The following is a 12,860-nucleotide window of genomic DNA, read 5'->3' as shown; positions in this document are numbered from 1 at the left end:
TAAAATACAGGAAAAGTAATTTCAGCGTTTTGTATAATTCATCCCCTAACAGGGTTAAACTGGGGTTGAATGTTTGAATCCATTACAAATCCTTTGAAACTTCTTAGAAAGGCATAATAGCCGATTACAAAAAAAAGTAATTGCAACGCTTTTGGAAATTCAACCCCTAAGGGGGTTAAAAAGGCGATGAAAGTTCGTTTTAAGGTACAAATTTTATTTTAAGTTAGGAACTTGAAACTTTGCAAAAAGGTATTGAATTAAGATACAAGAAAACAAATTTCAGCGTTTTTAAAAATTCATCCCCCAAGGTGGTAAAACATGGGGTTGAAAATTTGTACGGATATCAAATATTTTTGAGAGTGCGGGACTTGAATCTTTGTATTTGGGGATATTATTAGAAGACAGGAAAAGTTATTTCAGCGTTTTGTAAATCCCCTAACAGGGTTAAAAAGGGGTTGAAATTTTGTATGGAGTTCAAATTTTATTATAAGCTAGGAACTTGAAACTTCATAAATATATATGTTATTAAAATACAAGAAAACTAATTTCAGCGTTATTGAATATTCATCCCCTAAAGTGGTGAAAAAGGGGTTGAAAGTTTGTATGGATATCAAATATTTTTTCGAGCGCGGGACTTGAATCTTTGCATTTGGGGATATTATTAGAAGACAAGAAAAGTAATTTCAGCGTTTTGTAAAATTCATCCCCTAATAGGGATAAAAAGGGGTTGAAAGTTCGTATAGGGTTCAAATTTTATTTCAAGCTAGGAACTTGAAACTTTGTAAAAAGTTATTAAATTAAAATACAAGAAAACTAATTTCACCGTTTTTGAAAATTCATCCCCTAAGGTGGTGAAAAAGGGGTTGAAAGTTTGTATGGATATCAAATATTTTTTCGAGCGCGGGGCTTGAGTCTTTGAATTTGGGGATATTATTAGAAGACAGGAAAAGTAATTTCAGCGTTTTGTAAAATTCATCCCCTAACAGGGTTAAAAAAGGGTTGAAAATTCGTATAGGGTTCAAATTTTATTTTAAGCTAAGAACTTGAAACTTCGTAAAAAGATATATTTTTAATATGCAAGAAAACTAATTTCAGCGTTTTTGAAAATTCATCCCCTAAGGTTGTGAAAAAGGGGTTGAAAGTTTGTATGGATATCAAATATTTTTTCGAGCGCGGGACTTGAATCTTTGCATTTGGGGATATTATTAGAAGACAAGAGTAATTTCAGCGTTTTGTAAAATTCATCCCCTAATAGGGCTAAAAAGGGGTTGAAAGTTCGTATAGGGTTCAAATTTTATTTTAAGCTAGAAACTTGTAACTTTGTAAAAAGTTATTAAATTAAAATACAAGAAAACTAATTTCAGCGTTTTTGAAAATTCATCCCCTAAGGTGGTGAAAAAGGGGTTGAAAGTTTGTATGGATATCAAATATTTTTTCGAGCGCGGGACTTGAGTCTTTGTATTTGGGGATATTATTAGAAGACAGGAAAAGTAATTTCAGCGTTTTGTAAAATTCATCCACTAACAGGGTTAAAAAGGGGTTGAAAATTTGTACGGGTTTCAAATTTTATTTTAAGCTAGGAACTTACAACTTCGTAAAAAGGTATTAAATTAAAATACAAGAAAACTAATTTCAGCGTTTTTGAAAATTCATCCTGTAAGGTGGTGAAAAAGGGGTTGAAAGTTTGTATTGATATCAAACATTTTTTCGAGCGCGGGACTTGAATCTTTGGATTTGGGGATATTATTAGAAGACAGGAAAAGTAATTTCAGCGTTTTGTAAAATTCATCCCCTAATAGGGTTTAAAAGGGGTTGAAGTTCGTATAGCGTTCAAATTTTATTTTAAGCTAGGAACTTGAAACTTTGTTAAAAGTTATTAAATTAAAATACAAGAAAACTAATTTCAGCGTTTTTGAAAATTCATCCTGTAAGGTGGTGAAAAAGGGTTTGAAAATTTGTATTGATATCAAACATTTTTTCGAGCGCGGGACTTGAATCTTTGGATTTGGGGATATTATTAGAAGACAGGAAAAGTAATTTTAGCGTTTTGTAAAATTCATCCCCTAACAGGGTTAAAAAGGGGTTGATTTTATTTTAAGCTAGGAACTTGAAACTTCGTAAAAAGGTATTAAATTAAAACTGCAAAAAATGTATTTCAGCGTTTTTGAAAATTCATATCTCAAGGTGGTGAAAAAGGGGTTGAAAGTTTGTATGGAGATCACATATTTTTGTGAGTGCGGGGCTTGAATTTTTGTACAGAGGCATTTATTAGAATACAAGAAAAGTAATTTCAGCGTTTTTAAAAGTACATCCCTTAAAAGGGTTAAAAAGGGGTTGAAAGTTTTTATGGGGTTCAAATTTTATTTTAAGCTAGGAACTCGAGACTTCTTAAAAGGGTATTTTATTAAAAGAGAAGAAAACTTATTTCAGCGTTTTTGAAAATTCATCTCTCAAAGTGGTGAAAAAGGGTAAAAAGTTTGTATGGAGATCAAACATTTTTGTGAGTCTTTGTAAAATGGCATTTTATTAAAATACGAGAAAAGTAAATTCAGCGTTTTTAAAATTCATCTCTTAAAGGGTCGAAAGGGGGTTGAAAGTTTGTAAAGTTGCAAACAAACTTGAAACTTCGTAAAAAGGTATTTCATCAAAAGAGAAGAAAACTAATTTCAGAGTTTTTGATAATTCATCCCCATCGTGGTGAAAAAGGGGTTGAAGATTTGTATAGAGGTCAAACATTCATTTGAGTGCGGGACTTTAATCGTTGTAAACTTTGTATATAGGCATATTATTAAAATACAAGAAAAGTAATTTCAGCGTTTGTAAAAATTCATCCCCTAAAATGGTTAAAAAGGGGTTGAAAGTTTGTATAGGGTTCAAATTTTATTTACAGCTAGGAACTTCAAACTTCGTAAATAGGTAGTTAAGTAGTAGGTTTTATTAAATAGAGGACATGAAAATCTTCTGGTTGAGAGGGATTATATCGAGAACAATTTTATTCAGTTAGGGGCTTGAAGCTTCGTAGGTTGTGAAAGACAAGTATCATGCACTGATTTAAACTTTCACGATTTTTACACATTATTAAATTATACAACGGGACTTAATCGCGTATCTAAGTTTTAAGATTTACCTCCGACGTTTCGAGGACGGCGTTGTCCCCGTAAATAAAAACAAATAAATAAATAGGTAAATCTTAAAACTTAGATACGCGATTAAGTCCCGTTGTATAATTTAATAATAAGTATCATGCGTTGTAATATTAATAATTAACAAATGATTAACCGTCTTACTGCGATCTTTTGCTGCATAATGTTCTAAGCTAATGTAGAATATATAACCACCAATATACAAATCCACGCGTACGAAGTCGCGGGCAACAGCTAGTTTTCCATATATACTATGTCCTAAGTTAATAAAGAGCTTGTAAAATACCATTATCGTATGTCTTTGTGCTTCGTGCATTGAATTTATTTAAAAAAAACTTTAAGAAAGTTACAGGCCACTAAAGCTAATGGATATTTTGTTATGGTTAGCGACAAGACACAGGCGGTTAGCGCCACCAATCATTATTATTATAGGCCTACACGCATCCAGCATCTTGATCGTTGCTGAGGTAATTATAAATAGCAATAATTATTTTCATATTCTAAAAAGTATTGTGTGTTATTAATATTTGTGATGCAGCCCGGCCTAGCGTGAGTCATCCTTAAGACGATATTACTTGCCAAATTTAATAGTTCTAGGTCAAGGCGAAGTACTCTATTAGTGTCGAAATATGCGTTTTTTTGGCGACATAAACGGCCGTATCTTTTTTTTACGTAGAAGTTTATTTTTTACAGCTTCAAGGGACTGTAGATCTGAATAGGTATATTAATGGTTTTAATTTCATTTCAACTCGAGAACTCCACGCGTTCCCGAGATGAAGGGTCTTGACAGACAGACAGATAGACGGACGGACGGACGGACAACAAAGTGATCCTATAAGGGTTCCGTTGTTTTCCTTTTGAGGACCCCTAAAAATATGGATAGAAGTATTTGTGTACTGTACCTACACGTACCATAACATAATATTTTTTGAAATCGGGTAAAAATGGCATTCCATGAAACATAGTATCAAGATGGTCCGGGTAGTTTATTCGGCGCGTGTGTGGTCGCCGCCGGGTGCCGCCGCACAACCGAACTAATAATAAAGGGCATGAAAAACTCGCGCTACTCCTCGGCTCGGGCGTTACGCAGACAAAACTTTTTAATCGAGAAGATCTGATAGTTACGGCGACTAAGGTTTAGACATCAAAGCTTTTCGACCGCCTTGTTACGTATATATACCTAGCTTTTATGATCGCACATAATGGGGCAACCTGCCGAACCATACGACGAGTCAGACGACGCTACGGAGCCACTCTGTTACGTCGTCGCCCAAATCTAATGTAATGTTTAGTAATTTTTTATTTGTTTTCTTGTATCTTATTTTACTGTATAATGCTGTGTCACTTATTTGAATAATAAATAAAATAAATAAATAAAATTATAAGTAGCTAGGGTACCTACGTAAGTCACATTCATAGCGAATTAAATTTATATTAAATTATTTGTATTGAAAGCACTGCCCCTACAACCAAACGACACTTGGTATTTTTATGAAAGCCATATATCCTTACCAAATTTTTTTTTTACAATTTTACCCTGCTGATATGGCATCTAATACACTAATGATAAAGTTAATTTACCCAAACCTAATGTTTACACACAACATTAAGACTAGCCATTTTTCATTTCCTTCGCCACTTCGACATATGTAAACAATCACAAACTAAAACCTATTTTCATCTATTTAAAAACCTTTTTCGCTTGTCATGTGTCGCGTTTACTTTCTTTTCAAGCGTGCAACGATATTCATCACTATTTTGTCAGCAAAGGGGAATCACTTCGCAATTTTGGCTAAGTTTAACTAACATCGCCCTTAATTTCAATGTCGTAGAGGCTAATATGGTCTGTGTGAATGTTGTTCTAGATCCCTAAATCCGTGCTCATGATTTGCAGGTTGTGTAAACAGTAATCCAACCCGCACCGCCGGAGTGCGTCGGTGAAATGCGATACCTTCTGTTATTTTGTACTTTTCACCATTTGTGGTGCCGGCTGGGTTTTTAATTAGGTGTATTTATTTTGTTTTAGTCATTTTAGAATAACAAAGTTTGAACTAAAACACTTCGGGGTATTTGTAAGCTGACGCGTTGGGTTGTGTCACTGAATAAATATGGTTGTGTTGGGAATTTTGTTAGCCAACCGACAAAAACTTTTATGATTAATTAGGTCTTGGTTGTACACACCTACTTAAATATTCAGACTACTGAAAACTATCCACGATGTGGCAAATAAAAAGGATGTTGTTTTCTGTCTTATAATCTTAGCTGCGCGCTAGATGCGCTTAATTTTTCCATGCCTTGTTGGTGATTTCACAGTAGTTCAGGGTCAAAACAAGAATTAAACAACTCCTTAAAAATCTTATAAAATTTATTAAATAACATGTTTCCCATTTGCCTTTACTTAATCCTTCTTCCTTAACCTTGCACTTGAGATCTCGATAGACTGTAGCCAATGAGTGATTTCCTCAGGGCATGTCGGTTTCTGCTCAGCGCCGGGGATGCCTTTGAAGAGAGTTTCGGCGTTGACGTCGATGAGGTTCTGCCGGGACAGCACGATGGCTCGCACGAAGCCGTCGCTCAGGGTGATGAACTTTTGCTCGATGAAGAGGGTCTTGTCGTCCCAGTATGCCAACTGTAACGTAATAATAGTAATTTTAATAACTGACAGGAGCGCATCCTTATTCATATTCCTACAATCTTCTGTAATAATACTTGTTAACACTCAAGTGCTCAAGAAGGGTTTGTCTTCTTTTTCAATCGATCGTATTGTTTTCGTACTTTAATTAAATAACGCAACCGCACCTTGGAGATGGCTGTTTAAAATGTGATAGTGGTTTAAGTAACTAATATAAACATTCACTGATTATTTAATTTATACAATGTTTGGCTGATGTTTATAGGCAGCCAGACCGTTAATCGGCCCATTTCTCTTATTGCTTCCAATGATACAACCCTTATATCCCTAAAATTGAAGGAAGATGTCCATATTGTCCATATCCACGTCTTATTCATTTACAGAAACGGTTCTCCTTCTACACTTACCCTAGTTTCGACTTTATACGCCGTGAAGATCGGGATGGTCCTCCTGTACCGGATGCTGGAGGCGCCCTGCAGCGCATGCCCGTTGGCTTTGGTTATGTTTTCATAGATCCCCGTGCGATCGTAGAAGTGGAACCGTGCGAAGTCCAGCTCGCGCACGTAACGCGCGTTGTTCATGTGTCGCAGGAAGATGTCCACGTCTTGTGTTGTGCAGAAGCCTGGAATAGCAATTTGTAAGAAATTGTAGGGTTGATTCTCACATCGAGAAAGCAAAGACATGCTTTTTGACAAAACTCGTAAGGTTTGTATTTTGAGCCCAGAGCAAAGACATGCTTTTTAGCATGTCTTTGCTCTGGGCTCCAAGATACGCTTTTGTACCTATCTAGTCGTGCTAAACTCGTTTAGGAAATTATCTTTCATAACCTGGCTTTTTTATCTTTTGACTATGAACATAAATAACATAATAGTCCATCTACGAGTACAAGTATACTTATAGCAAGATTAACCGTTAGACGTAAGGTTAGGTACCTATATTTTTGTAATATAAATACCTATGAAAAATGCTAGTCATTGAAATCAAAATGTTAATAAAGTTCTTCGCTAACAATAAGTAAATTTACAAGTCTTAAGTAAGCTAATTAACTTGTACCGTGCATATTTAAACTAAGTAGTAACTTACCGTAAATTGTAGTCGTATCATTTACGCCACACTTCTTTTGGAAGAGCCTCCCAATTCCGATGGTAAAAGCGGTTCGAAGGAAGTAGTTCACATCCCAGAACATATACGCCAGAGCTATGAGAACTGTTATCACACACAACATTTTGAATTAAAAGTACGAAGTAATTGTTTATTGGAACGTGACGTTTGATTAGCAGCAATAGCAAGCGCGGTATGCGAACACCGGCTAAAGTGTAGGCAGGTGGAACGCCAGAAGAACAACGCAGTAACTATGTAAATTAAGACACGTTGACCAAGCATTAGACCTTAGCTGTTGGCAATAAGGTCTACCAAAACCCGTTAAGTGTATATCTTCTTGCGTAAGCATGAGTTGACTTACTGTCTTTTAGTTCTGGAGGGCTAAGTGAGGACGCAACAACGGTGAAGTGGCAACAAGATCGTTGAACCGGTTGGACCATGCATGAAGTTAGGCGCAGTAACGACGCAACGGGACCTAGCCCTTGACTGGCTAGTTTTGATAGTATATTATTGTATACTGTATACTACATGGTATACTACATGTAAGTACTACCGACACTACCGTTGATATTTTTATGTGTTGCTAGTAGGAGTAGTAGATGCCGATGTGTACAAACAGAATCGTTTACGTACATAAAAGCGGAAAATTCCACAAGTTTAATTATGATTATAGGTATACCGGCTATAATTATGTAAAGTAGTTAAGCATTTGTTAATTTGATTACTTAATACCTCAATACCTATAGTAAGTAGGTACCTATTAGGTAGGTTATTAAGTACCTATCATACTTAGGAGCATTTCACGCCGATAGAGCAGAATTCCATCCCTTTACAGAGTACCTATTCATTATTAGTGCCTAGTGGTTATTTCTATCTATCGTCTATCGAATAAGTTTCTTCAACAAGGAGAAAAGGTAGGATACCTAATGATCGGAAATAAAACCAAAGCTATTCAAAATGTAACGTATATTCAAACTCTCAACGTTTTACTAGATATATCCATACTTTTCAGCCAGAGCTGAATGTAGTCAGGACACGTCGGTCTCATCTCGGAACCCCTCAGACCCTCGAGAAGGGCCTCGGTCGAATGTCCGTTCTCCCCGATAGCGTGCTGCCGGGAGACTAGAAAGGACCGAACTTTGCCGTCCCCTGTGGTGGTGACTTTGTGTTCGAAGAACAAGGAACGGTCGTCCCAATATATGAGCTGAAAACAAAAGAACGAATAATTGTATACTCCGTTTTTCGTGTACAGAATGACAGGTGTCACCCCTATAACAATGTACATTTTTTTACTAATGAAAAAATACCTAGGTACTAAATCGACGACGGGCGCCAATCTAACCACGGATAAAAACACATCACGTCACGTCATTTAGGGTTCTAGCTAAATTGGAAATTCTATAGCGTAAGTATTAAACAACCAATTTAGCTAGGACTCTCATTGGCTCAACAATCGCGGAGCGTGATGGTAGGTACCTGTGATTAGATACTTCATTCCATGATGATCACTATATGATTATAACAACAACATCTAGTCAATATAAAATCTTTAAATCTTTGTAATCTTACATAACGTTCTTCTTAGAATGAAAGGAGATTAGGTTAGTTTAGGATAAATCGCAAGATTCACTTATTTCATCCGGCAAAGGGAGAAAATTAGAAAGTATAAAATGTAGCTAAATTTGTATTAGGCAGCGCTGCATTCCCAGATTTTCTAAAATCCTTCTGTACCTTCGTATCTATTCTGTATATTTGAAATAGCGGCACAGGTTCCGAAGTCAGAGTGAGTGTGGATCCCTGCAAGGATTTGATACGAAGCTGCCGGCTCCGCTGGTATATGCCCGTGCGATCATAGAACTGGTAGCGGGCAAAGTCCAGGCCGCGTAGCCAACATGCCCATCGCTTTCGCTCCGTAGCGATTGAAACGCAACTGTCACTGTCGCACTAATATGGAAGAGTGATAAAGAGACACAAAGCGTTTCGTTGTCGAAGCGATAGCGATTGTAACCTTGGCTAGGCCGGCTGGTCTCTCACTAGTCTGGCTAGGCGAATACTAGTGAAAGTGAGGTCGCAATCTTGTAGTGTGCAAATACCTTAAACATAAAAAAGATATTGGTACTTTGGGATCCTATCTATTTTTATAGGGATCTTTAATTACTGGTGGCCCTTCAAGGGAAGTGGGCGGCGTAGCCGACCTACCGAGATAGGTATTCAGTGACAACGACAAAGTTAAGAAAACATTATATTATTTATATTGCTTTAATGCCTTTAATAAGGCCCTAATTGACTCGAGACAAAGATAGAAGGCGTGGCGTCATGGCGTTGCACCAAACTATCGTGCCGTGGCGTGCATGATACCTCTACACTTGCCACAATAAATAGACATATCTTTTGACACTTTTTCAAGTCAAATAGGCCCCCTATCGTAAGATTAGGGAGGCTACTTTCACAATTAAGTAGTTACTGAAAGATTAAATTTCTTCTCTTCCATGATTATCCGGCATTTATTTATCGCTTTTATTTTTTATACTTACAGAAAAGTATACTCACCGTAAATAGTGGCAGTATCTTTGATAGTTATTGTGCTGTTAAACAATCTGCTACCGATCACGGTAAAATACGCCCGAATAAAATAGTTAGCGTCACAAACTACCATGAAAAATATATAAAGCAAACACAATAAGAACCACATTTTACTAAGTTAAGTACGTAAACAATGTCCAATTCTGTGTCTACTTTAACTTCAAACAAGTCCATACATTATTACAATCGGTGGGTAAACGAATTATGTTAAACGTATGGAAATTTCGATCGACATTGATCTTTGTTTAAACTTTCATAAAAACCAACATGAATGGCTAAGTAATAATTACGACTATCGTTTGATGTAAAAAGACAATTGGTATTATTGTTAACCACTTAAGTATGTACCTATTCTCTGTAGGTAGGTACATTATTTTTTTACTATTTTTAGGGTTCCGTAGCCAAATGGCAAAAAACGGAACCCTTATAGATTCGTCATGTCTGTCTGTCTGTCCGTCTGTCCGTCTGTCCGTCTGTCCGTCTGTCCGTCCGTATGTCACAGCCACTTTTCTCCGAAACTATAAGAACTATACTGTTGAAACTTGGTAAGTAGATGTATTCTGTGAACCGCATTAAGATTTTCACACAAAAATAGAAAAAAAACAATAAATTTTTGGGGTTCCCCATACTTCGAACTGAAACTAAAAAAAATTTTTTTCATCAAACCCATACGTGTGGGGTATCTATGGATAGGTCTTCAAAAATGATATTGAGGTTTCTAATATCATTTTTTTCTAAACTGAATAGTTTGCGCGAGAGACACTTCCAAAGTGATAAAATGTGTGTCCCCCCCCCTGTAACTTCTAAAATAAGAGAATGATAAAACTAAAAAAAATATATGATGTACACTACCATGTAAACTTCCACCGAAAATTGGTTTGAACGAGATCTAGTAAGTAGTTTTTTTTTTATACGTCATAAATCGCCTAAATACGGAACCCTTCATGGGCGAGTCCGACTCGCACTTGGCCGCTTTTTTTTATGTTTGCACCGACTATAAGTTATGTAAGTATAGGTACTTAATTATCTTTATTAAAATTAAATTAACGTTTATTTCAAGCTCGGGCGTCATATCCACTGGGCCACCACCGCTTCCAATCCGGAGGTCGCGGGTTCAAATCCTGGCTCGTACCAATGAGTTTTTCGGAACTTATGTACGAAATATCATTTGATATTTACCACTAGCTTTTCGGTGAAGGAAAACATCGTGAGGAAACCTGCATACATCTGCGAAGAAATTCAAAGGTGTATGTGAAGTCCCCAATCCGCATTGGGCTAGCGTGGGGACTACAGCCAGAACCCTCTCGTGCATGAGAGGAGGCCTGTGCCCAGCAGTGGGACGTATATCGGCTCAAATTATTATATTATTATTATTTCAAGCTCAGGCTCATAAAATGTTAACAGTATTTAAATGTTACAATAAAAGAAAAAATTTAACATTAAATATATTAAAACTTAAAACTGTGTTATTGAATTAGCCACGGAAGATTAGATTAATTATGATCTTTTAATGTCATAGTAATGCCGAAAATCGAGGCAGTAAAATTATACTTAGGGCATACTGAAAATTCTTGGACTGGCCACTTAGAAAAAATAAGTCGTCTCATAAGTAGGTATATCAGAATTCAGAAACTTTTAGTATGGCCCACGTATAACAAAGACTCCAATCGAATAGGCAGCGTTCGGGAATCTGCGTAATATCTTCCTGTCCTAAATACCCCACCTATCCTTAGACGAAAATTTTCAGTGTGTGAAGAGTGATGACATAATAGGGTAACAAACATGGTCGCTGGTCATAATGAGATTCTTTAAGACGGCTTCAAGTTAGAATGTTAAATTTACCTACCTACTCAATAGGCAATAGGCAAAAGGTGTATTCGGTTAATTCCAGATAGTAGTAGGTACTACACAATGTCGGCTAATTAAAAAATGACCCATAATTCCATCATATAAGAGTACATTTTCGGAATTACCCGACAATGGTATTTGTAATAGGGCCTTATTGTTGCCTGAATTAAATTTAAAAAAATGCGGTATAGGTATTTGGATTTACCCGAATATAACTTACTGTAGGTACTTAATAATAATCAATAAGCTTTAGTGTCATTGCCCACCCAAACATCAATCCATAGACCGGTATAGGTACTGGTTCAGATTTTCAACAATAATCCCAATGCCTGCTGAGACCGGTTCATGGGTGTCTATTGTTGCACCTGTGAACGGGTTCCAGCAGGCGTTCTACATGACATTAAAGCTCTCCAAATGGCCTCTACGTGTTGGATCTATATCCCCACGCAAGCCTATCAAAAAACCGGGATTTATAGGCCCGTGAATTCCAAAAAAAAGCTTTAGACTCACATTATTAATTTACACACAACCCACACCCGATGTGTCGGAGTCGGAAGCCCGTGTTGATCGAAGTCCACACCTAAACTGGTGACAAGTTTTCTTAGTGTCAGGGAGCTGTAGGTAAGGGGATCTGTCTTCATTTCGATTATTGTCACGGATTTGTTACTGTCCGCCGCCGGCGAGAGGGGATTTCGTTTGCACTACTAACTTGTATTTATTAGCTGTTTGCACTGCAAATGTATTTAACGTAATGCGATTTGGTCTAACTGTATTTTCGGTTTATTTCTGTAAATATTATTTACACATACGAAGATAGGTGAAGTCCGTAGAATGCCGTTGGCTCACTAATAACCGACGACAACATCTAATAAGTCTCACCGACGGTTTGTGTAAGTTTTCACAGACTTGAACAAAACAAAGTGAGTGTCATTATAAACGCCATATTTTCATAGAAATTTGACAATGACATCGCCATATTTTGTCATTGCAAATGCCATGCAGAGTTAACTTAGTCCGACTGTAGTGTGGGTTAGCGTTTATGGTAGGTAGGTACGTTTAAGTAACCCTCTCTAAGGACCACATTTTTCTATTTTACCGCCTAAAGAACTGGGCTGAACATACCTATGGCTGTTCTACCATATTATGTATTTATAGAAGTAGGTAGTTAGGGTTTAACTTAATAAAAACAATACAGATAACATCGAATGCATTTAATTAAGCTGTAATAAATTGCATACAATTTATAAATTCTTAAGTTAAGATACAGATTAGTGCTTAACTGTAAAACAACATCATATTCCTATAGTACCTAGGTCCTTAATTACAGTAAGTAATTAACTAATATTTGGCAATTTTCTTTGGCATTAAAAATAATCAATAAGCCTTAATACATATACATAAAGTACATAACCTTAACCTCCTAATAATAATCTTATCTTAATAAATGAAATTAAAATTTAATTTAATTACTTGTACAAATTTAATGTAGATTACATTTCCTATAGTCAGGCGCGCAGAAGTTGCAAACCGATGGCTCATGCCGAAATAGCAGC

At 36.4% G+C, this 12,860-nt stretch overlaps 2 protein-coding genes across 2 annotated transcripts; both read right to left on the bottom strand.

Annotated features, from left to right (window-relative positions):
* Nucleotides 1–5,490: 5,490 nt before the first annotated feature.
* LOC134650580 (protein THEM6-like) lies at nucleotides 5,491–7,088 on the bottom strand. The gene is made up of 3 exons (XM_063505533.1): nucleotides 6,859–7,088; nucleotides 6,183–6,397; nucleotides 5,491–5,772 (listed from the first exon to the last, which is right to left on the bottom strand). The coding sequence occupies exons 1-3, from the start codon at nucleotides 6,998–7,000 to the stop codon at nucleotides 5,542–5,544; spliced, it is 588 nt and encodes a 195-aa protein (XP_063361603.1). The 5' UTR covers nucleotides 7,001–7,088; the 3' UTR covers nucleotides 5,491–5,541.
* Nucleotides 7,089–7,846: 758 nt separating this feature from the next.
* LOC134650579 (protein THEM6-like) lies at nucleotides 7,847–9,777 on the bottom strand. Its single transcript, XM_063505532.1, has 4 exons — nucleotides 9,427–9,777; nucleotides 8,903–8,969; nucleotides 8,608–8,755; nucleotides 7,847–8,080 (listed from the first exon to the last, which is right to left on the bottom strand). Exons 1-4 carry the CDS (start codon nucleotides 9,566–9,568, stop codon nucleotides 7,847–7,849), a joined length of 591 nt encoding a protein of 196 aa, XP_063361602.1. The 5' UTR covers nucleotides 9,569–9,777.
* Between the last annotated feature and the right edge of the window lie 3,083 nt (nucleotides 9,778–12,860).

The sequence above is a fragment of the Cydia amplana genome, chromosome 8 (assembly GCF_948474715.1).
Source record: "Cydia amplana chromosome 8, ilCydAmpl1.1, whole genome shotgun sequence".
Lineage (NCBI taxonomy): Eukaryota > Metazoa > Arthropoda > Insecta > Lepidoptera > Tortricidae > Cydia > Cydia amplana.
This window is presented reverse-complemented; position numbering and strand designations above follow the sequence as displayed.

Bases quoted from the DNA above. Each gene is read 5' to 3' on its own strand.
- LOC134650580 (XM_063505533.1), bottom strand. From the start codon at position 7,000: ATGTTGTGTGTGATAACAGTTCTCATAGCTCTGGCGTATATGTTCTGG. The intron at 6,398-6,858 runs GTAAGTTACTAC...TTGCTATTCCAG, and splicing joins TGATACGACTACAATTTACG to GCTTCTGCACAACACAAGAC. The intron at 5,773-6,182 runs GTAAGTGTAGAA...ATTACGTTACAG, and splicing joins CGTATAAAGTCGAAACTAGG to TTGGCATACTGGGACGACAA.
- LOC134650579 (XM_063505532.1), bottom strand. From the start codon at position 9,568: ATGTGGTTCTTATTGTGTTTGCTTTATATATTTTTCATGGTAGTTTGT. The intron at 8,756-8,902 runs CCAGCCGGCCTA...TTGGCTACGCGG, and splicing joins CTAGCCAGACTAGTGAGAGA to CCTGGACTTTGCCCGCTACC. The intron at 8,081-8,607 runs GTACAGAAGGAT...TTTTGTTTTCAG, and splicing joins TATACAGAATAGATACGAAG to CTCATATATTGGGACGACCG.